We start from the raw sequence: 23,473 nt of genomic DNA, 5'->3' as shown, positions 1-23,473 counted from the left end.
ACAACGATATTTATTGGACCGTTCTTGCTGGTCTGTAAATCGAACTTATTTCGGGCTTATTTGATTATTACACTACCTCGGGCCTAAATACTAAAACATATTTCGAACTCGGGTTGGGCCTCACATTATAATTTTTCAAGCTGGGCCTGGCCCGGGCTAAAAATTCCGGCCCGACCAGCTTTGTGTTTTCACTAAGATAAACCCCTGTATTAAAATATTTTTGTGTTGGTAGTTGATGGACTGTAACACCAATGCTGGTTCGGTCTACAGTAGTTCAGTTTAATAAATGCACATGGATAATACCACAGTCTTGTAACTATAGGCTGGCGCGCACACAACTGTTCTACTCAGTTTCAAGTATCTACTAGACATACTTCTTCTTCTTCTATAATTAACAAGTTACATTGAACAGCCATCTTTTAACAAAACTAAAGAATTTAAATAAGTTAGTTAGAACTAAATAATAATAGTATAATAATATATCTTGTTACAGTAATCATTTCGATCTAACAGTTCTTTAAAATTACTTCATGTCACTTCCATGATTTTTGGTAGTTAATGTTACTGCTGTTATTATGAATGATGGTACCTAATATATAGATCCCAGACCGCTTCCTTTCTTCCCCATCCTTGCTTTCTTCCCTTTCATCGGATAGTGTGATCGCCAACAGACGTCATCCTCATACGCGACGGTCTAAATGGCCTTAGATGCTGAAAGCCCACAAATCTAATTACTAATCCTAATCCTAGTAAGTCTTACTTTCAATTCTTTCTTCCTTCCCTTTTATCGGATAGTGTGATCGCCGAGGGACGTCATCCCTCTTATACGTGATGGTCTAAATGGCCTTAGATGCCGAAAACCCAGTTGTAATTCCGCATTACTCAAATTGTAGTGTTTTTTTTTTTAAGGGATCATAGGTAATTTGTCTACTAAACCAAATATAATCATCTAATAGTAATATTTTTTGTGGTGTCCTGAAATTGAAATGATACTTTAAAAAATTCTCAAAGAATCATATTTTTCAGATTTTTCTATGGTATGTTCATTGGTCAACACCAACGTAAAAATAGCCTCCATTTACATTCCTGGCATGTATAATTATAATCCTAAAAAAAATAGTCGATATATTCCAAACAAAATTGGTTAAGATTCAGCAAATGTTCTGAGTTTAAAATATTCAGAATTATAAAGTAAAAGCCAAGTTCTGACGAAAGCATATATTATCTAATAAATAATATCGTTACAGTTTCGGTAAAGTATCTTTGCCTTCATCAGACACATTATAAAATACAATTTCTAAGGCTATCGCTTATATATCTCAGAAAGTTGTAGTTTTAGAAATTGTATTTTATAATGTGTCTGATGAAGGCAAAGATATTTTGCCCAAATTGTAACGCTATAATTTATTTGATAGTATATGCTTTCGTCCGAATTTGTCCTTTACTTTATACAAGATCCAAAGCTAGGATGAGTGGTGTTTATTCAAAATTACGTACGGAAACAAATCACTTTATTTTTGAGGATCCAATTTATAATGGATACGAAGGATTAGCAATAAGCAGTCCTTTGTTTTCTTGTTATTCAATATCGTAATGAACCATTTTGAATCTCAAATAGTACAAACGAAGTAACTAAAATGCACAGTTTACTATCAATTATGTGGGTAAATGCGATCTTGATATATCAAACGGATAAACAATTAAAGTTTCTTCCGGAAACATTACAGAAAACAATTAAAAAATAAAATTAGAAATTAAACGACATTCAAATATTTAAATTTAAGTATCCATTAAAAAAGAAGAGACACAACAAGTTTGTTACCATTTTCTACAGGAAACCAACATCTATTACTTGTTGTATTTACATATATTGGATGATGAAACATTTTTTTTTCTTTCTTTCTTCCAAAAAATCAGATGGTAATTCTGACAGAGAAAATGTAAATAAAAAAAAAATCAAATGAAATGTAATCTTTGAGTTGAATGTCGCACAATTATGCCCGCTAGGCTAAGGGAGACAATGATTAAAGCAAGTGAATGATGATGGAAGAATTGGTGGAATGAAAAAGTGGGAACAAACGGGAGTACCCCGAAAAACCCACGAGCACGATGTTGTCCACCACAAACTTATTGGGCCGGAGATCGAACCAGGAACCCGACGCACCAGAGATAAGCGCTCTACCACAGAACCACCGTACCGCGAAAAGTAAATAAGATTGGAATATAGTTTTATATAGCTTTGTTAACAAACATTAAAGTTACACAATGATCATTATGTTCAATTTCACAATTTGATGATTCAAACAGCTCATGCTCTGACAGCACTACTAAAAATTGAACAAGAAAGCGATATAAGGTAAAATAATAGAGATGTTTTCCAGCACAGACTTGCAAGGAAGAATTTAAATTTACCAAATAGAAACATGTTTTAAGTTCATACAAATATACCTTTTATAATACCCTATATTGGTTAGCCTATCTACTAATCTAGTGGGTAGTACATGAACCCGGCTTCGGTTCCTGGTGGGAGAACTGACATGAGGCATTATAGTGGTTCGGATTCCAGCTTCAATTGTAGGTCCACATCTGATATTGCCTTGGTGCTGAAAAGGGGTTACTAAACTTCACCAAATAAACTAATCGAAATTATAAGCAACGAAATAGTAATATACAAACTGAACATGTGTTCTTTGCATACTAGAAAGTATTACAAACTAAGAACAAGTTGAAAGGAAATTATTATGGAACAGATCGAATTCTTTTATTTTATGGATCTTGAAACTGAATGACTTTGTGGCATTTTAACATTAGTGGTAGTAGTACATAATTAACATTAATATTTTACATTTTACTCAAATGTTATTCCAGGCTCCTTCGACTGGTATGGTATTGTCCATTAACTCATGATCTGGGACACTACTTCATGTGTGTGTGTTGTGAATGTGATTCTGATGTGACTGTTGTAGTTGCATGAGTGTATTTTCCGTTGCAGCGATCACATCCTTTTTCAGTGATCTTGCGCCTCAGCTGGGCTGTTGGAATGCTGCCAAAGTAATGCATGCAGTCATGTTACGAGGAATTCTGCGATCGACGTTGCAGTTTTTCGATACTACCCCCACGGGTAGGATAATTAGTCGGTTCGCAAAAGACGTAGAGGTCATGGATGATGACTTGCCGTGGAATGCGACGGAATGGGTCTATTGTGTCTTTGAGGTAACTCGTTTCATTCCAATGTTTTCTCCTTCCCTCTTGATTCGATTGCAATCATGGAAATTTCAAGGATCTCTGTGGCTGTAAGTGCAAGTAATATTTAAATGCTCCAGGTGATTGAGATTTATTTTATGTAATGTGCCAGAGATGACAACTTAAAAAAGAATAAAGGATGGTCTTAAATATTAGACAGATTGATGTGTGTGAGTGGATCCGATCCCCACTCCTTACCATAGAAAAACTACACATGTTTATTGTTGTTACACCAATCGAGTGTGTGTTAAGATATTTTCAGTTAAAAAAAAAAATGGTTTGGTACGGTCATTATAAATCCCAATGCAGAGTATTAACATAGTTATGAAAAAAGTGGAGTAAAAAAAAAAAGTTACACATTCATCCCCGTATTTCTCTCATCTAGAGTAATGTTTCCTTAAGCGATTAAAGAAAACACTTAATTCAGTTCTCAATAACTATAGAATATATACTGTGCATATAATGAGTCAGGGAGAAACACTGAAATGGTTCGTCGCTAACTGAAATGTTCTCACTAAAAGCAATGTTTTAAATATATACAGAGTTTTCATAAAGTCTGGACGGATTTAATTTGCTTATAATTTTCATAAAAATGCTCATAATGAAATCAAATAAAGTGCAAACGGTAGCGGAAGGATTAAATTTTTAGTTGGCAACACTGTTACCGTATCAAAGATGGCGTCGGTGAAAGAGAAAGCGCAATGTGTTCTGTGGTACGCAGAGCTAAAATCATCAATTCTGGTGTGTCGTAAGTTCACCAAAGAGTTCAAAAAGCCGGCACCGACTGAGAGTGCAATCCGAAAGTGGGATGCTAAGTTCTTGGAGACAGGAAGCGTCCTGGACCGTCCTCGAAGTGGGAGGCCGCCAACATCGCCTGCAACAGTGAGCAGGGTAAGGGAAAGCATCATCAACAGCTCACAGAAGTCGATTCCTAGTGGCGCCCAGTTGGAGGTGTGGGGGTGAATGAACTGAGCTGGTGCAGATTACAGGTAAAAATTTAATCCTTCCGCTACCGTTTGCACTTTATTTGATTTCAATATGAGCATTTTTATGTAAATTATAAGCGAATTAAATCCGTCCATACTTTATGAAAACCCTGTATATGAGAAAACGATGAAAGACTTCTTTGTCCAATTGTGTGGGAAAGAAGCAATTCCCACCGAAGAAAGAACTTATATGTGTTGCAGAATAAAGTATAAATCGAAAATAATGATCACTGTCTTTACGAAATATACAGTGTGTCCACAAAAAATCCTTATATAACCTGGTAGCGGTTATAACTTCTCTAAATAAGAGTTCAATATCTCTTAATTCAGATAAGTCATTAGTTACTTCATGATGCTGAGTCAACACCAAAAGATCTATGTGTACCAAAGGATCGCTCGTTAACCGTATGGACTAGACTACAACATATATCATATCGCCTGTTTTTACTAGTATTCGAATTATTAGTACCGAAATTGATTTTCCTACAATTTCAAGTGGAAATACCTGAAGAATAACAATTCTTACCCATGTTTCAAGTGTGTTTTGATCTTGATCAGTATTTCTTTCTTTTCTTTTTTTTTTTTTTTTTTTTTTTTATTTCCTGTGCATCGTTTTGTGTCGTCCTTGGATATTTTTAAGTATGGACGTCTATTCAACATCAACAGCAGCTATTGGCCCAATAAATTTTAGTCTTTCTTTTCTCCTTTCCTACAGCACTAGCATTCAACATTTCCATACTTGTCGCGTAGCGTAGTCGCTAACGCTCACGCCTTCAGTGCCAGTGGTCCCGGGTTCAGGCCAGCCACCCTGAATGAGGCTTTCCTCGTTCACACCAGACAAATTTCGGGGTGGTACCTAACTTATGGGTCCCAGGCTCGCCGAGGAACATCATTCTTCATACGTAACGGGCTAAATGGCCATAGATGCCGAAAACCAGAAATCTAAACTCCTCAATCTCCATACTTGCGTAGCTTTGGAGTAAAGCAACATCTAAATATCATGATGTTATCATTACATTATACTTTTTAATGTATTTTAGAACAAAATTAGAATTAATTTTGGGTGCTTTCCATTCCAACTCAGGCAAAAAAATATAAAATTGTACCATCACCATCTCAGATATTGTTGAAACTTTTTTTTTTTTATAGCAACTAGACATGTTTTTAAGAGACCCATATTTTTTTGTTTTGTCGAAAAAATTTTTCATGCCAAGTAATGGGCCATCAAAGACGGGAAGTACAATTTATGAATTGTAAAAGACATGGAAAATGGTCAACTTCGGAGCCCCACCATTTAGCTATGGAGACAGGTAGAGTTATAATTCTTGTTGTGGTATGTACATAGAGATATAAATAAACTATATTTTATTGTAGTTCGGTTTGCGCATGCGTACCTTTTTGTACATAAATTAACAAATGAACGTAAATTTATCTGAAAAGTCGAAGTTTGCGATTTTTTTTTTCGAGCACTTTCGGTTCGAATTTTAAAATTCTGTTTTCACGATTGGTAAGACCTAGTTACCCCTTTCCGAAAAAAATTTTGTATCGCTTCTGTGTGCAACCGTTTTGTCGCTAAAAATTCGAGAAATTGTAAAATTCTCAAAAATTGCCATTTTTGGGCGCCATTTTCTCGAAAACACCATCTTTTAAAATTCTGAAATTTTGTCAGGTGGTTTAACTTTACATGAATAGTAAACACACCAAATACCATTGTCGACCAATGCTTCATGAATTAACTACAGCCTTTTGAAGTTAGCGAAGTTTCGTTAACTTTGATATCACAGTTAGCAACACTGGAAACAATAAAAATGCAATGATTTGATGATGTTTGTGGTTCACATTAATTAAATGAAGAATAAAAGGTTTTCCTGACTGGTTTTTTTATTATTTTGATCAAAAAAGCTCTCTGAAATAGTAAAATGAGCCTCTCCCTTCTTAGTTTTTTTTTTAAAACAAAGTAATCTAAGATGGGAATTACGATTACGAAACACACAAATTTTAAGTTCACTTACTTAAAATGGTCTTCGGAAGCAAAATTTCACTGATATTTTTTTTTTTCTTTTTTCACATGGACCAATCATTTGCTTGCTTGGTGTCTTCTTCGCTAATAGCAGTAGTACACTCACAACTCATCCAGAGGTGGATCCAAGGAGTCGATCGCCCTCCCAGAAGAAACTTTCTTATTTTATATATAAATAAAACCCATTCCAGAGTTTGGAGCTCTTAAAAGTAGCTCTAAGTAGCAGTATTACATCACCACCCCCAGAAGTTCGTCCTGGATCCGCACCTGCGTAGCACATTGTCGATAATCACAAAACACTTATTTTCACTTCTCTTATGCTCTTCTGGAAACCTGTACCCTGCTGAAAGTCCATGTGGAAGCATAAACAGCACTTCAACTGTACGCAATTCATGATTTATTCATAATTCTGCTACGCACCACTGGTTATCATAAGTAAATGCAAGGGCGCCGATCCTGTTGGGGACCGGACCCCCCAAAGCTGATGTGGGCCCCTATTGTATTTATGAATATACAATATTTGGCATAATTTGAATGCAATTTGTCTTAAAATCCTCATATATATACCTTCTGCATCTGAATCCCCCCCCCCTAAATCTACAGAGAAATCGGCGCCTTTGTGCATATGTATGTAACAAAAGTTCCTTTTTGCAGACTTCTTAAATCTACATTTTGAATTGCAGAAGCTCGATTTTGGGGGAAGCATGAAGTTAGTTTATGATGACCCGTTACTGCCATAAAATCTTCGCCATTTTCCGAAAGCCAAAGGTGACTTCGTTGAATACCAGTTACCGGTCGCATACTTTCCCATTCTTGCTTTTTTTTTTTTTTTTTTTTTTCATTCTTTCTTTCTTTCTTCCGGAAGTTGTTGAATTCAGTTCCAGGCAACAAAACGAGAGTAATACCCGGAGTTTGTATTTGCACTATACTCACGAATTCTACACTTTTAATACTGTATCTGTTTTTGCCTAAGGTTGTGCAGAGTTGCCACATTCTTTACAACCCCCCCCCCCCCTCAATACTGTCGCAGAGACCCTAGCATGGCCGGTTTAACTGCAAAACCACTGCTTTATCGGACCTGTCTGCATCTCGAACATCTGAAAGCGATTTTTAAAGTGGGATGCAGCACCATCATAAATCACTGACACGGTTTGGGAAATTGTAGACACTTATTTCCACGTATTCGAACCTTTTTCTATAACCTATATTTTCGCTTTTCTTCGAGTATTTTTAGAATCTTGTCTATGGCTATGAGTATATGAGCCGAATCGTGTGTTTTGTCGTCGCTTATTACAACAAAACTGTCAGTTGTTCCATATTCCGGTGATATAACTGAATTTCACTTTGCAGAATAACAATCCAGTTTTCAACGAAGTCCACTGAATTTCACTTTGCAGAATAACAGTCCAGTTTTCAACGAAGTCCACTGAATTTCAATTTGCAGAATAACAGTCCAGTTTTCAACGAAGTCCACATGAAGTAAAATAGAATTTGTATCTTAAAATTTTATACGATGCTTTTCGGTAGCAATTAATTCTCTTTGGATTTTCTTGATGTAGTCATGAATTACAATTCTTACAGTTAAACCAGCAATGTACGATACGAAAACGGAAAGTGGCACAGTTTTTTTTTTTTTTTTTTTTTTTTTTTTTTTTTTTTTTTTTTTTTTTTTTTTTTAACGAGATCTTGTTTTCCCATATGGCGTACGTAACACTTTCATTTTCAGCAGGATCAAAGACTCCACACTTATTCCTTTCATTCCAGGACATTCACTACATTCTTGAAGAAGACAGCTGTCATTTTCAGCGGATCATACTACTAAAGGAAATAGGTCACTCACGACAGCTTCAATTCAGGTTGCACCTTTAATTTGTTGCAACGCAGTAGCAGATAACTTAAAATTTGCACAATACACATACACACACACACACACATACTTCCCTAGCAGGTTGCGGACTGACCCACTTTAGTCGAATACTATAAAATTCCGAGTGACCCATTCTTATGCTGAGATTGTTCTGTTTAAAAGAAAGTCCATAAATTTCTTGGATGGAACGCGTAAGAAATTGTTTCGATTTTTTACTTTTTGTCCTTTTTCGATCACTGTAATGACATCGCACTTAATTGAGATTTTGTCTGGATCATTCCAAGTCATCACTGAGGTAATAGTTCAGGCTTTTTATAGATCATCAGAATTTATTGGACAGACTTATTTTAAGAAAACTTAAAATTTGTGTGTTTCGTAATCGTAATTTCCATTTCAGATGACTTCGGTTTAAAAAAACGGACGAGTAAGGGGGAGGCTCATTTTACTATTTCAGAGAGCTTTTTTTGATCAAAATAATAAAAAACCAGTCAGGAAAACCTTTTATTCTAAATTTAATTAATGTGAACCACAAACATCATCAAATCATTGCATTTTTATTGTTTCCAGTGTTGCTAACTGTGATATCAAAGTTAACGAAACTTCGCTAACTTCAAAAGGCTGTAGTTAATTCATGAAGGATTGGTCGACAATGATATTTGGTGTGTTTACTATTCATGTAAAGTTAAATCATCTGACAAAATTTCAGAATTTTAAAAGATGGTGTTTTCGAGAAAATAGCGCCCAAAAATGGCAATTTTTGAGAATTTTACAATTTCTCGAATTTTTTGCGACAAAACGGTTGCACACAGAAGCGATACAAATTTTTTTTCGGAAAGCGGGTAACTAGGTCTTACCAACCGTGAGAACAGAATTTTAAAATTCGAACCGAAAGTGCTCGAAAAAAAAATTCGCAAACTTCGACTTTTCAGATAAATTTACGTTCATTTGTTAATTTATGTACAAAAAGGTACGCATGCGCAAACCGAACTACAATAAAATATAGTTTATTTATATCTCTATGTACATACCACAACAAGAATTATAACTCTACCTGTCTCCATAGCTAAATGGTGGGGCTCCGAAGTTGACCATTTTCCATGTCTTTTACAATTCATAAATTGTACTCCCCGTCTTTGATGGCCCATTACTTGGCGGGAAAATTTGTTTCGACAAAACAAAAAAATATGGGTCTCTTAAAAACATGTCTAGTTGCTATAAAAAAAGTTTCAACAATATCTGAGATGGTGATGGTACATGCTCTGCCTGAATTGAGATGGAAGGCACCTTTGACATGTTGATTATATATCAATTAAAAATGTAGTTTTCCCATTCTCCCTGTTGGATGCATGGAGACTAATGTTTTATAATGAGACTAATGCATGGAGACTAATGAGAACCTTGCTTCATTGTTTTACAGCTATTTTAAGATGTTTTTACTAATTCTGTTGTTCTTCATATAAAATTTTAATAGCAAGGCTATTTAGAACATAACCTATGCTTTAATTTCGATTATTTGGGGCTTCAATCACAATTCATTCCATATTTATTTTCATAATTAATATTAATTTTAAATTGAATAATACGTTAATAATAGTGATTGTTGTTTTTAATATAACAAAAAAATCTCGAAATCACTATTCCTGGTGAATTGGTGCCTTATATTGTGAAGAGAGAAAAGTAGTGTACACATTTCAAATAATTTTTCCTTTCCTAATTTAAAAATCCACTATTAAAATCAATGACAGTGTCACAGTAATCATTTTCCCGAAAGTTCCGAATTTGGTATGTTGTGAAAGTCATCCACTATTTGTTCTCAAATGGACTGTATTTCTATTGAGGGTTATTTTGTGTTAACTTTTAATTTGAAGTGTTGATATGTAAAAATATGTTGAAATTGAATTTCTAATGGTGAAAACCGAATTCGTTAATACAGTGACTGGACATTGTGAGTATAATTATGTATTTTATAAACACTGCTTTTTTTTATTGTTTCTTTTTGATTGACTTTTCGCTAGATAATTGAAATGTGTGTTAGTATGTAGAGTATGCTAATGTGCATTGTTCTTGTGTATCATGTAATGTGAGTCTCTTGATATGTAAGTTTAATATCAAATTTACTTGCTTTGCTTTGAGGTACCAATGCTTGGCTGCTATTCAGTTTATATTTAAAATATTTTCTCACTTTCTTGTTAACTTTTTTAATATAGTAATTGATTTAATTTGATTTAATTCTATAAGGAATAAAACTAAATTAACAAGATACACTATTATTTGAAAGAAATATTGAAAAATAATATTTAATTATTTTTTACTTTCATATAAACTCGTTTCATCTCGAATCTTGTAGAATTAATTGTTGTTATATGCCTTCTCTTCTTGTTGTAGGTAATCGCAACTTTGGTCGTTATAAGCTACAGTACGCCGATTTTTGTGGCTGTTATTATACCAGTTGGTATTTTGTACTATTTCATACAGGTACGTTAAATGTGCTTTTTTAAAAAATGTGGTTATGTAGATTTAGTTGATAATGCTCGTGAAAAAATATGTTTAGTACTTTACTATGTTTTCAATGAAACAAATTATTTATTGACGAATGAAATAAAAAGTAATGTAGAATGTTTGACAAATTGTTATGGCATGATGACTTATGCACATGCGCGTCATCTGAGCTTTTCCAGGTGCTGCTTGGATGTAGAGGAAGTGTGTTCTACATTTTCTCGATCGTCTTTCACATTCTGGATTAAGTGGAATGATTGCAACGTGCTTCTGACCATGTTTACAGAATTTTAATTTTGTTAGATGGTCTGCATTTGTTTTATATATAGCCTTTGTAAGAATACTGACCAAAATCAGTCTTAACAGTTTCTATACATACCTTTTAAATTAATGATAACCTGTCTTGTTTGAGATTTGAACCCTCAGAAACATTGGGAATACACTTTCCTCCGATCTCATCTGCATCTTAAAATGCACATACTGTCTTGTATTCTATGCTTTATATGCACAATGATCGTTACTTGAGCTATAGTCACGTTCTCATTTATCCGTACCCTAACCGAGTACATCCCATTACAGCTCAGCCTTTGATCGAACGTTGTATGTTTGCATGTTAAAAATCCATTCAAACTGTCTTTCTTCCGTCAGAAAGAAACGAAACATACACGCACACACAAGTTGCTAGATATGAATCTTGACTAAATTGTGTGTAACATTTTTCTCTTATTGCTAATAATCATAATTTCTATATCTTTCGGTAAATCCCTTTTTATTGTATTTATTCTTTTTTCTTTCTTCATTTTCCCGCGTTGTTTCTACTTTCATCTTTCCTTCGTTCCGACTCTTTCTCCATTATTTCAAGTTACTCTTGTGATGGCCAAAATTTCTTTGCAGTAATTTCCTTCAGCCAACCCCCTCCGTCCTCTTTCACATTCCTTCTTTCCGGATACTTATTCAGACTTCGTACTTGACTACACATTTTTCTGTTGTAACATCCAGATACAACTTTAAAAACATGGCTGTTATACAGTATTGGCCAGAATGGATGATTCACCACAAATAAGTCATGCTTATGAATGTGCATTGATATAAATAATACATTTCAGTTTAAAAACACATACAAAGGATACATTTCAGTTATAGAAACACAGTAAAGTATGCACGCGTGAGAGCGAGTTCAATATTTGATTTACAAACTTTTGTTTTTTAACGCAGCTTGGATACGAGAAGACATGGACAGACACAATTTTTCGCAGTATTCTAGTGTAATTTCTGTAACCCACGCATAATTTCTATAATTATAACTTCTCTTAGTTGAGAAACTGAACTGGGGTACGTCCAGTTACTTTTCACTTTAAAATTACCCAACAGTTCTCGATGGGATTCAGGTCAGGAGAATTTCCGGGCCAAGGTCCAAGAATTTGAAATCCGCTGGTTTCAAGCCATTTCTTAACAGCTTTTGTCTGGTGGCATGGAGCTCCATGTTGGAAGTGGGTGCACTGGTTGATCTCCACAAACACTGGTAACTTCTCTTTAAGCATATCAAGATAGATACATTGATGTCTCTTCACACATGAACCACAATCCGCATCTTTCTTTAGCAGAAATGGCACTCCAGACCATGATGTTTTGCAGCATTCTTTCCGATGGAAATGAGGTAGTGTTGAGAGTCCCTTGTATTGGGAGGCCGTCGTATGTGTCTACAAAAGGCATAAAACTGCAATATTTGGGTCTCGTCCGAAAACATAACTCTTTTCTATTGTTCAGCAGTCCATCCCTGATACTGTTTACAAAATGTCAATCAGTCGGCAATGTTCTTGGTCGACAATGTCGGCTTTTTAGCACGCTTATAGGATTTGAAAATTTCACGTAATAAACTCCTGCGAATTGTCTTTTGGCTAGGTATTTTCCTATCTTTTGGTAAATCAGCCTGGATTACTTTGGCTGATTTTCTGGGTGACTTCTTTGCCTGACAAAAGTATGGCGTTATCCATACACTTAGTTATGCACTTTTGACTTTCTTTTGGCTTTTTATAGCCATAATTTTCAGTGGTTTTGAAATTGCTTATTGATTTTGCAACTGTCTTTTGTGCCAATCTCAATCTGGCAACAATTTAGTGAGTATACCCTAGATCAGTGCTATTCAACCGGGGTTACGCGTATCCCTGAGGGTACGCGAAAATGTTTCTTGGGCTACGTATGCTGCTTCTGGGGCTCTACTGGAAATGTCTGTTGACAGTTCACTGCAAATAAAATTCGATAACTTGTCAGTTTGTGACTTTTGTATTTATGCTCGAAAAGAGTACAATGAAATTAATGACAGCGGTATTTCACAACTTCTTCCATTTCCATCAACATATTTGTGTGAACAAGTTTTCTCTGCATTAACATCAATAAAAACGAAGCACAGAAATTGCTTGAATCCAGAATCAGTTCTGATTCTCACACTCTCGAAGATTCGACCAAGAATCGAGGAGTTGGCGTACCGGATATGCTCAATCATCTCATTAACAGGTTAATTCTAAAATTACTTAAAAAAAATAAAATAAAATAAAAAAATAAAAAAATTATTTACAAATTTCATTATATTCCTTTAAATATTGTTTATTTATAATTACGAAATATATTTATTCATTATTTAAATAAAAAAAGTTGCAAGTTTATTTAAAATAAAAATTGAGCAGTAAAAATACTTACAATAATATAGCTTATTAATTTTTTTTACCTTTAAATAACAATGGTTTGAATTTAATGAGAATTTTACAATTTCTGTCATTGTTTGTTATTTTTTTGTTACGTATTATTTCTAATACTTTTTTTAAAAAAATTACAAGGACAGTATTTTACTTTCCCTTTACTTTTAGTTTTTGAATTTTTATCATTGTCCTCAGTGTGCGAATTATCAGGGAGAATGAGGGGAAAATCATGCTCAGTAGAACTAAATGTCTCTCACGTATTTTAAAATTTCCTATGTTCGTTTTTTTATTTATTTATTTATTTGAACTTTTCCCCCTGTAAATAGTCTTTTGACACACTGATCGTCCTTTTGTTGGATCTCTATTTGTTCTACTTTTTAATCAACAGAACGTGTGTTAAAGATTATTTCCATTTAATTTCTTTTAAACAGCTTTAGGGATACACAATTGGACGGCGAACTGTGTCTAGGGGTACGCGAGAAAAAAAGGTTGAATAGCATTGTCCTAGATTATTAAAACGTTAGGTGGGTATATACCGTAAACTCCCGTGTAATCTTAAGGTTAAGCACACTTCCCCTTCCCCATATAGAAGGGGTGGTTCCTTTCTTATTAGACCAACAACAATGGACTAAACGCCTCTACCATGATATCTTCTGATGGAGGAAATATCATAACAAATAGCAGTCTACCAGCATTTCCAGTGTTTGTGCCAGAGCGTTTTAAAGTACAGTGATATCCCTTTTTGCAAGTAGAAGGTATCTTGACTTCTCAAGATACCTAATCCCACAATATGACCGCAACCCACCGAAGTGTAACCGATGATCTGAAAGCCCCTTTGAAATCAGGGATGGGCTACAATCTCAACCCTGCCTTCCCCAGATTAGGACTAAATTACCATCTGCACTACCGGAGCCAATGGCTCGTGCAATCATCCCTTTCGGAATGGGACGAATCTCTCTTTTCCTGGCAGGATATCTCTTCACGTTTGGCTCATGTTATTTTATGACAAAGGAAGACAGTGTCAGCGTAGGATTTACTTGTACTCGAGTACATTTAACTTTTAAAAAGATAGAACTCCTCGTGGCTATATGATTAACGCACACGTCGTCGGTGGGGAGACCCGAGTTCGATTCCCAGCAGGAGCTCATGTGGTTCGGATCCCATGTTAAGCTATAGGTTCATATCTCATATAGCCTCGGTGCTAAAAGGGACTCTAAACCCCAAGGAAATACTCCAGTATATCCCATAGAGAACATAGTTGTGTGACTGAGGGAACCAAGATCGTAATATTAAAGAAATGTCTACTACACTTGCCTATCTGTGCTCAATGGGAAGTTGCCCTCCTTAGAACCTTATAGAACGACCTGTAGATCCATAGCTGTTTAGTGATTGCTTGTTTAAAAGGTCCGTGCTTCATACACCAGACCCTTCCGAAGAAGAGGAATGATATACAATAATTCTATCTCCTAGGTAAACCTCATAGATAGCATTTCCCTAGCAAGTTTTAATCTACCGATATCTCAAGGTATCGACTACCACAATATGACCATAACCTGGAGAGTCCAACCAATTTCTGGGAAGCCCTGTCTACCTCAACTTCACGTCCTGAACTACTACGTACATTCCCTGACTCAATGATACGTGTTAGACGCGCATTTGGAAGACGAGATATGCTTCTCCTCTCCGGTAGGGCCAGCAATGGCCAATCCATTTCTGGAAAGCCCTGCCTGCTTTAATTTTAATTGGGGACGCGGTGGCTCAGTGGTAGAGCGTTCACCTCCGGTGCTAGGGGTTCCTGGTTGATCCCAGCTCGTGCCGTGTGGACTTTGTGGTGGACAAATACCGTGCACGTGGGGTTTCTGGGGGTTCTCCCGTTTCCTCCCACTTTCTTCATTCCACTCATTTCTCAATCATCGTCTCCTTTAGCCTAACCGGCATAACCGTGGGACGTAAAACTTAGATTTCATTTTTTTAATTTTAATTGCTGAGACACTACGTACACTCTCGGACCCAAGGCACGTGTTTATCACCTATTTGGGGCATGGAGCAAGCTGCTTCTTCCCTAGTAGGACCACGATATTGTGACAATTGAACATTTCCAGGCTTCTATCCCGTAATTGTATTCTCATTCTATATTGTGTTCTTTAAGGGTAGTAAATATTAACGACGCGAATTGTTAATCAAGAGCTTATGTTATTAAAATTAAGAGTAAACCTACCCGATATTGAATAGTGACTAAATCTAAGATAATATGCACATATATAGTTATTTTTTTAAGGAAGTATATCATAAATATTTCATATTTTGGACTTTTGATTCGAGTACGATCATCTGCTTGCTCACGATGTTAGACCCATAGACCTGGCACAGCTGACGATGGATTTCAATCGGCGCTACGCCCTTTGCATTCAAAAAGTTTTATCACTGCTCGCACTTCACATGCGACGGGAGCTAGAATACGAACGTCCATCTTTAGCCACTGCCACGACGCTACTGAGAGCACTAGGGAAGTTCCGTTAGTTTATGTTCCATGCTAGGACCTTACTGTGTCACGTACACGCAGTCGCTTCGTGCAACATACGGTTTCCTAGCTATGGGACGCGTGGGAAACTTACTTTCTGAATGCGCCTTGTATATAGATACAATTATTTGCTGGTGAATGCTGTGGGACACACAGTTCAAATAAGAACAGTCTTACCTTGTATCTCGACTTGTATGTATTTTTCGTGTAATTTCCACGCACAAGATTAACAGTTGTTAAATTAAGTGGTTAGCATTTGACATGTGCATCATACTTTTTATAAGAAGCCTGTTTCGTTAAGTACTGGAAACTGATCAATAGTTATCTCGAATTTTGTTACGATTTTGGTGCTTAAAAAAAGGATAAAAATCTTACGTTATTAAGTGTACAACATATCATTTAAATAAATAAAGACTATAGTTTATAGATTGAAGTTTACTTTTTCAAAAGCATTCCACAAGAAGGTAGGAACCTTAACAATGCGTCCAGTTTAGCAGTTTATGTACACTCATGTCCAAAATGATTGTCGCATATCTATAACTGTCTTCTTGTAAGAATATAATTTGATAATGATTTTGCAGGGTACTTTTAATACTGATACTATCTGTATAATCGGGAAATGTATATTTATGATAAATTTCATAGGAAAAGATAATAAATACGAAAATTAGAATGAGTAAAACAAAATATTGCTAAATAGACAAGAAAGTTTTATTTTCGTTTTAATGTTATTTACTGCTCTTTTAACATGAAATTTTACACATATATGTCTTTGCCGATTAAACCCATACTAACATTATAAGGAACACTGGGCGAATTCGTTATCAAATTATATTTCTACAACAACATATTTATAGACATGCGACAATAATTTTGGACATGAGTGTACGTCACTCTAAAAAAAAAATTAAAAAATTAAAAATTAGAAAACAATGAAATCGTATAAGTGTATCACAAAACTTTGAGATAAAAGGTAAGACTGTTCTTGCATAATTAGTTCGGGATTCAATGTAGTGTTAATTTATATTGCGGTAAGTTAATGTTGTGAAACTAATGACGATATTGTTTTTTTTCTTTCCTTGAAGAGATTTTATGTGGCTACTTCAAGACAGTTGAAGCGACTTGAATCGGTTTCGAGGTCGCCTATTTATTCACATTTTGGAGAAAGTGTAACCGGTAAGTCTAGCGTATCCCTTTCTTTGTCATATTCACTATTGTTAATATTTCATATTGTATGATGTAAACAACTGTATTAAATTTACCGGATTATAGCACATGGATGATTCCTTTACCTATTAAGATCAAACAGTATCCATACCCATCATTTGCTTGTTCAAAATCTCCACTACTGCTTTCAAGCTCTTGCTCTGACATGTTAAGGAAAGTACATATGATTAGAACTATAATTAGATAAAAAATATGAGCTCTCGTGGCTAAGCCGTTAGCGTACGCGCCTTTGGCATGGGAGACCCGGGTTCGATTCCCGGCGGGAGCTCGGATGGTTCGGTTTCTACGTTAATCAGTAGCAGGGTGGATTGATTTAAATCAGTCTGATTTAAATCAAGATTTAAATCACTTGATTTTTTTAAATAAAAATCGTTGATTTAAATCGAATTCCTAAATAAATTAATTTAAAATGAAAATAAGTAAAGCCCCGTTTCTGTTCTGTTATTTCGATTATGGAAGTTAATAATCATAATACAATGAGACTCAAATGTACAGTATAGTATGAAAACAAGTGTCATGCAGAGGATGATTAGGGAAAATCCGGTTTTGAACAGGTAACGGAGCAATCCTTCTTTCTTCTTTTTGTAACATTGGGTTTGGGTTTTAAAATCGTTAACTATTCCAACGGGGAAATCACCATTGACATTTAAGACGAAAATTCTTTTTTGTGCGTGTCTGTTTGTTTGTCCTCAGATAATAGGGCGTATTTAGAGGGGTCCTATCCCCCCCTTTTTTGGGTTAATTTTATAACTTTAGGCGAAATTTATGTATTTCATGCCGCAAGCTGGTTCTGAGTTGTTAAAAATAGGTCCCTGCCAAATATCAGTAACTTTTGTGAAAAAAAGTGTCTTTTTGATAAACGTTGCTGTACTTTTTCCTTAATGCTTGACCTTTTAAATTATATCACCTATTTTTAGGTGATATGGTAGAATCTTCATTATTCAATTTAAAAAGTACCAATAAGGCATTTTACTTCGTTTTCTGTAAGGCTGGAGGCATTTTAGAACACGTTACATATGCTTTCACGCAGGGTTGGCTGGTTTAAACCATGCAAAAAACGAAAAATGTTTGTAAAAGTGTAAGTTTTCGTAAAATCTTCAACACACACATTAGTGGGTTATCGCATGTCACTCCCGCACATTATTCCTATTATATTCAAATTTAAATTCCCCATTCATTACTCAAAGAAATTAGCCCTATACTACAAAAGCAACTTTTTTATAAGGTTATGAATGTTTCTTTTGTGATTTTTTTAATAGTTTGTTATTATTGTTATGGAATTGCAATCAAAGGAAAATTCTAAATATTGTATCGTTTTAGTAATGTTTACTATTGATAATATACATCAAAATATCGTACTTTGGGGAAGGGGGGTCATACAAACCCCCCGAGAGGCATTTACTGAAATCAGAAATATCTTTGGTATCTATTTATGTATAAATGGATCAGAGCCAAAGTCGACTCAAATAATTCTTATTTTTATTCACTTTTCTTACTGATATGAAAATTACGTCGTTGTATTTCTTTAACTTGGACTAATCAAAGTCGTAGTGAACTAATTTGGACTAAATTAGTTCTGTGCTCTGCAGTATTTTGAAACTGTCCATATATAATTCTGTATAATGGTTTCAATTGTGCAACTGTTTATCTTTTTGTCCTTCTAAAATGATTTTTGACAATTAGACAATTATATTAAAAGTATGTAAAGATCAGTACAACGTATCAGGAGTCCTTCGTGAGTGAGTCGGCAGACGTATCGCATTTATGGCCAATTAGTCCAGTTTTCAAGTTCAAATGGAGGACAATTTGTTTCAGATGTAAGAGACGAGAAACGGTTTGGACTCCGCTTTAAGCTTATGTGATCCGTTCCAGCACAACCCGGTTGTTGCATAATAACACCAAAGTGAAACAAACTTATTTCTGTTCATATGTGATATAAATACATAGAGTAAATTATTTAATTTAAAAAAACTGGTTTAAACCAAAAAACCAGGTTTAAACAAAAAAAACTGATTTTTTGTTGTTTTTTTTTTTCAATAAAAACCATGGTTTTTGCCTACCCTGCCACGCCTTTCTGCGTTGAGGCATAGTGTGTGATGACGTCATAAATTTAAAAAGATATTTTTTGTTATGGGTATTATTATTATTATTATTTGGCGGGTTACATTTTGCATTCAGAAGACTGAAATTTTGCACACTCGTCAGTGCATCCCTTAATAATTTTCAGATGTTTTCAGATCTCTGCGTGGAAACAGCGGGGTCCAGAGGGGCAAAAATGTTTAAAAAAGGATATTTTTAACAAAAAATAGCTTTTTTCGTGATTTTCCCGTCTCAGATGAAGATATATGAATGGTATCGTTTGAAAGGCTGTTCTATTCTGAAGAAAATGATGTACGTACTATGCTCCTAGGATAAATAGGAATGTCTCAGGAAACTGTTACCTGAGATCCTGTTTTATACGGGAATCTGGGGTATTTGGGGAATATTATTTTTCACGGGCTTACTTTTGCACCTACAAGATTGAAATTTTGCACATTTACTCAGTGCACCCCTCAGTATTTTTCAGATTTGTTTCAGATCTCTGCTTTAAAACAGGGGAAGGGGTCCACAGAGGTATATTTTTTTTAAGACATTTTTAACAGAAAATTCCTTTTTTCGTGATTTACCTGCCCCAGATACATGATGGAGACATTTGAAGGGTACTGTTTGAAAATTTGTTTTATTCTGAAGAGAATAATGTACAAATCATGATCTTAGAATAAATAGGGATGTCTGAGGAAATTTTTGTATTAAATCCGGGTCATCTGGGGCATTGTGGGAATGTTCTTAGCTCATTGTTAAATAGTTTCCTCACTCTTACTACTCAAAAGAGAAGCTTGAAATTTTGTACACACATTTAGTACACCCCTTAGCATTTCCCAGTTGATTTTGAGATCCGTGCTGTAACACAGGGGTATCCAGAGGGGACCAAATTAAAAAAAAAAAAAGTTTAAAAAAATGCCGATTACTCTCAAAATTTCCCGCTTCAGAGACATGATAAGGAAATGTGAATGTTACCGTTTCAAAAGCTGTTCTATTCTAAAGAGAGTGATGCATGTACCATGACCCCAGGATAAGTAGGGATGGTGGTGTAGCTGCTTGACTGAAAGTCTATAATTTACCTTTAAAAAGAGCCATAATTTAAAAGGGTTAAGTAACATTGTTTGGGATTGATACAGGTTAACGATTGGGGATAATTCAAAATTCAACCCCAATACTTTCACTTAAATGGCATAATTAGCATTTAATACTAATTCCTAATGCTTTATCTTCAATTCGCATCTTGTATTATACCAGGAGAAAGATTTGATTTAAATAAAAAAAAATCGATTTAAATCAAAAAAATCAACAAAAATGATTTTTTTCCACCCTGATCAGTAGGTCCACGTCTCATATAGCTTCGCTGTTGAAACGGTTATTAAACTCAAAATCAACTCAACTCAAGGTATAAATATTGCTAGACTTAAGTGTGAAAACACTTTGAGTGTCGTACAATAACCAGTAATACAAGGTGCTACCCAAAATTTCCGAGACTTTCTTCGTGAAAATCTGAAAACGTGCCTTAAATTGTGCTTTCCACCATATCTTCAGACTAGTCATCTCGGGCTTGTGCCCAACGTTTCCAGCGTGTTCAAGAACTGTTGTGGTTCAGCTTGGATATCTACGATGGAGTTAAATCTACACCCTTTCTGTTTAATGTTAAGGAAAGGTAAAAATATCAAGAAAGTAGGTGGGGAACAATGCTCATGTTGTTTTTAAAGTAAACCCAATGATCTTATCAATCGTCGTTCAAATGACATCGGTTCCACTAGAATGCGTTGACATGTCTGGTATTACAATTCAGCTTTATTACAGATATTATGGATTATTTGCCTTCTGTCCCTAAGGATCACTTTACGTACTTTCGGGATCGTTTTCAGAGTTGTGCGTAATGACTGTCGACCTAGATAGAAGTGAATACTGTGTTTGCAAACGTACCTTACTCCTGAGAAGACAGGCATATCTTCGTGTTTCTTTCTGAACTTGATTTAGGACTCGTCGTCCCTTTGTATATGGCTTCCTAAGCTGATGAGAGATGTTGTCGAATGATTTCTGGACTGCAATTGAACGCATCTCTCAATGCCTCATATATTTGACCATTATCGGCTTTAGGTGCTTCCTCGTATATATATGGGTAACGCACTGGTCTTCGGCGCGGTACAAACGAGTTCGATTTCCAGGTGGGAATGATCCCACGTTAAGTTGTAGTTCAATGTCTGATATAGCCTCGGTGCTGATAGGGATCCGAACTCCAAATCTACGAACCATTATTGGCTTTAATAACCATTCTGAGTTCCTCGTTATGTATGGCTTGTAGACACCCTAGCATGGCTATTTTTGCGAAGGCTTATCGCCATTCTTAAATATGTTGTACCGCTGTTGTACTGTCTGCTCTTTATTATGTTTCTGCCGAATGCTGATCATATTTTCTTCCCATATTGCCCTATTTTGTGTTCAAATGTTTGAGTTGCTGCTCAACTGAAGTTACTACAACTAGTAGAATACAAGAGGAACCACTAACACGTTACGCTTTTTTTAAACCTCGAAACGAAATGTATAGGGAGTGCATGTGCTATGTTTGGAAATCGAACTGAACTTTTTTGGGTATCTAATAACTTGTTCAGCTTCAGTTTTAAGTTGCCTACATCTTCATTATTTTTTATTATTATTATCATTATTATTATTTATTGTTAGTGGAATGTTTAAAATCGGTAACGTTGATTATTGTTGTTTTGAAGATGTGTTTAATGATTGCAGGTGCCCCAACGATACGAGCGTATGGAGTGCAAGAAAGATTCATTCGAGAATCTGAAAGTAAAGTGGATTACAACCAAATATGCTACTATCCAAGTATTATCGCCAACCGGTAAGTGTTTTTTGTTCTTTTGAATCAGCCAGAAAACAAAACACTTGTATGTAGTGTCCGAGTGCAAAGATGTGTATTTTTTCCTGACCTCTCACAACCTCACGCTTAAACCCTTAACCTCAAAGTACCTTCTGGCCTGACCTAACCTAACAAAACCCATTAGTACCTAGTGAACCTTAATTCTCAGCTTTGTCAGGTGCCCACTCTGTATAATAATCGCGACCCCAGCTGTTATTGGCAAGCAAGACATTTTGCGATGCTTACCCTCACAAGCGATATTCTTAATAAAGTCCTTCTCGCTGACCTAGTGACTAGCGCGTGAGCCTTTGGTATACATGGTCCTGGTTCGATTCCTGGTAGGAGAGCATTAAAATTTGACCTCATTATAGTGGTCCGGGTTCATCGCAGTTCCACATATCATATAGCCTGTGTGCTAAAAAGGGACATTAAACTCCAGCCAACCAACAATTAGGCAAAACCAGGCTAGTCATCATGAAATGTACCTAATGAGGACAATTTTGCAACTGAATGCTTTATAAATTGTAAAACGGTCAAAGAAAAAGAAAAGGGGAAAACGTTATGATATGATCAGCTAATCTTATTAACCATTGTTATTTTTCCCGAAATTGGTTGGAATATATAATGATAAGAGAAGTTGAATGTCATTAATGCCATGAACGTTTGTATATAGGGATAACTAATTCACTTTCTTAACAATTGAAACATTAAATACGCAATAAATACTAGAATTAGATCGATAACTCTAAAGGGAAGCTAGGGACCGCGGCGGCTCAGTGGTAGAGTTGAGTTGATTTTGAGTTTAACGTCCCTTTCAGCAGCTAGGCTATATGAGACAGGACCTACTGATTAACGTAAAATCCGAATCACATGAGCTCCCGACAGGAATCGAACCCGGGTCTCCTACGCCAACCACTTAGCAACGAAGGAGCTTACTTAGTGGTAGAGCGTTCACCTCTGGTGCATGAAGTCATTGATTCGATCCCAGGTCGCGCCAAGTGAGCTTTGTAGTGGACAAACGCCGTGTGCGTGGGTCTCTCGTTTCCTCCCACTTTCTTCATTCCACCATTTCATTCATTTCTCATCATCGTCTCCTTTAGTGTAGCCAGCATAACCGTGGGACGTAAACCTCCAAGGTTTTCTAAAGTGAAGCTAAGGTGGCTTTGGCACACCAGTTGCCGGTAGGAGAGCAATACTCCCTGTAGTGGGTCAGGCCTCACTTTAAACTGTGAATTTTATCCTATATAGCTTCGCTGCTGCAAAGACCTACATACAAATCAGACAATCTAAACACTATTCGCAGAGAAGTCCTGATAGAGAGGTGCACCCATAACCTTGGACCGCCAATTGTAAAGTAACAACTGAGTAGTGACCTCTACATTTATATTCCTTATTCATACATATATTGAAATAAAAATCAGTTTTATTTTATATTATTTTTCCTTTGTTTCATT

The 23,473-nt window shown here is 35.6% G+C and overlaps 1 protein-coding gene across 8 annotated transcripts in view; it reads left to right on the top strand.

The window, feature by feature from the left end:
* Window positions 1-23,473, top strand: part of MRP (Multidrug-Resistance like Protein 1) — a 301,358-nt gene that overhangs the window by 254,769 nt on the left and 23,116 nt on the right. For 5 of the 8 annotated variants that reach the window (XM_081758084.1, XM_081758090.1, XM_081758088.1 and 2 more), the window contains 3 exons: window positions 10,502-10,591; window positions 16,915-17,005; window positions 21,893-22,001. In XM_081758084.1, coding sequence (XP_081614210.1) covers window positions 10,502-10,591; window positions 16,915-17,005; window positions 21,893-22,001 — 290 coding nt within the window. Of the gene's footprint in view, window positions 1-2,992; window positions 3,214-10,501; window positions 10,592-16,914; window positions 17,006-21,892; window positions 22,002-23,473 lie in introns of all 8 variants that reach the window. The other 3 variants (XM_081758089.1, XM_081758086.1, XM_081758091.1) reach the window with 1 other exon arrangement.

This window comes from Thermobia domestica, chromosome 5, assembly GCF_964235325.1.
Source record: "Thermobia domestica chromosome 5, izTheDome1.hap1.1, whole genome shotgun sequence".
NCBI lineage: Eukaryota > Metazoa > Arthropoda > Insecta > Zygentoma > Lepismatidae > Thermobia > Thermobia domestica.
This window is presented reverse-complemented; position numbering and strand designations above follow the sequence as displayed.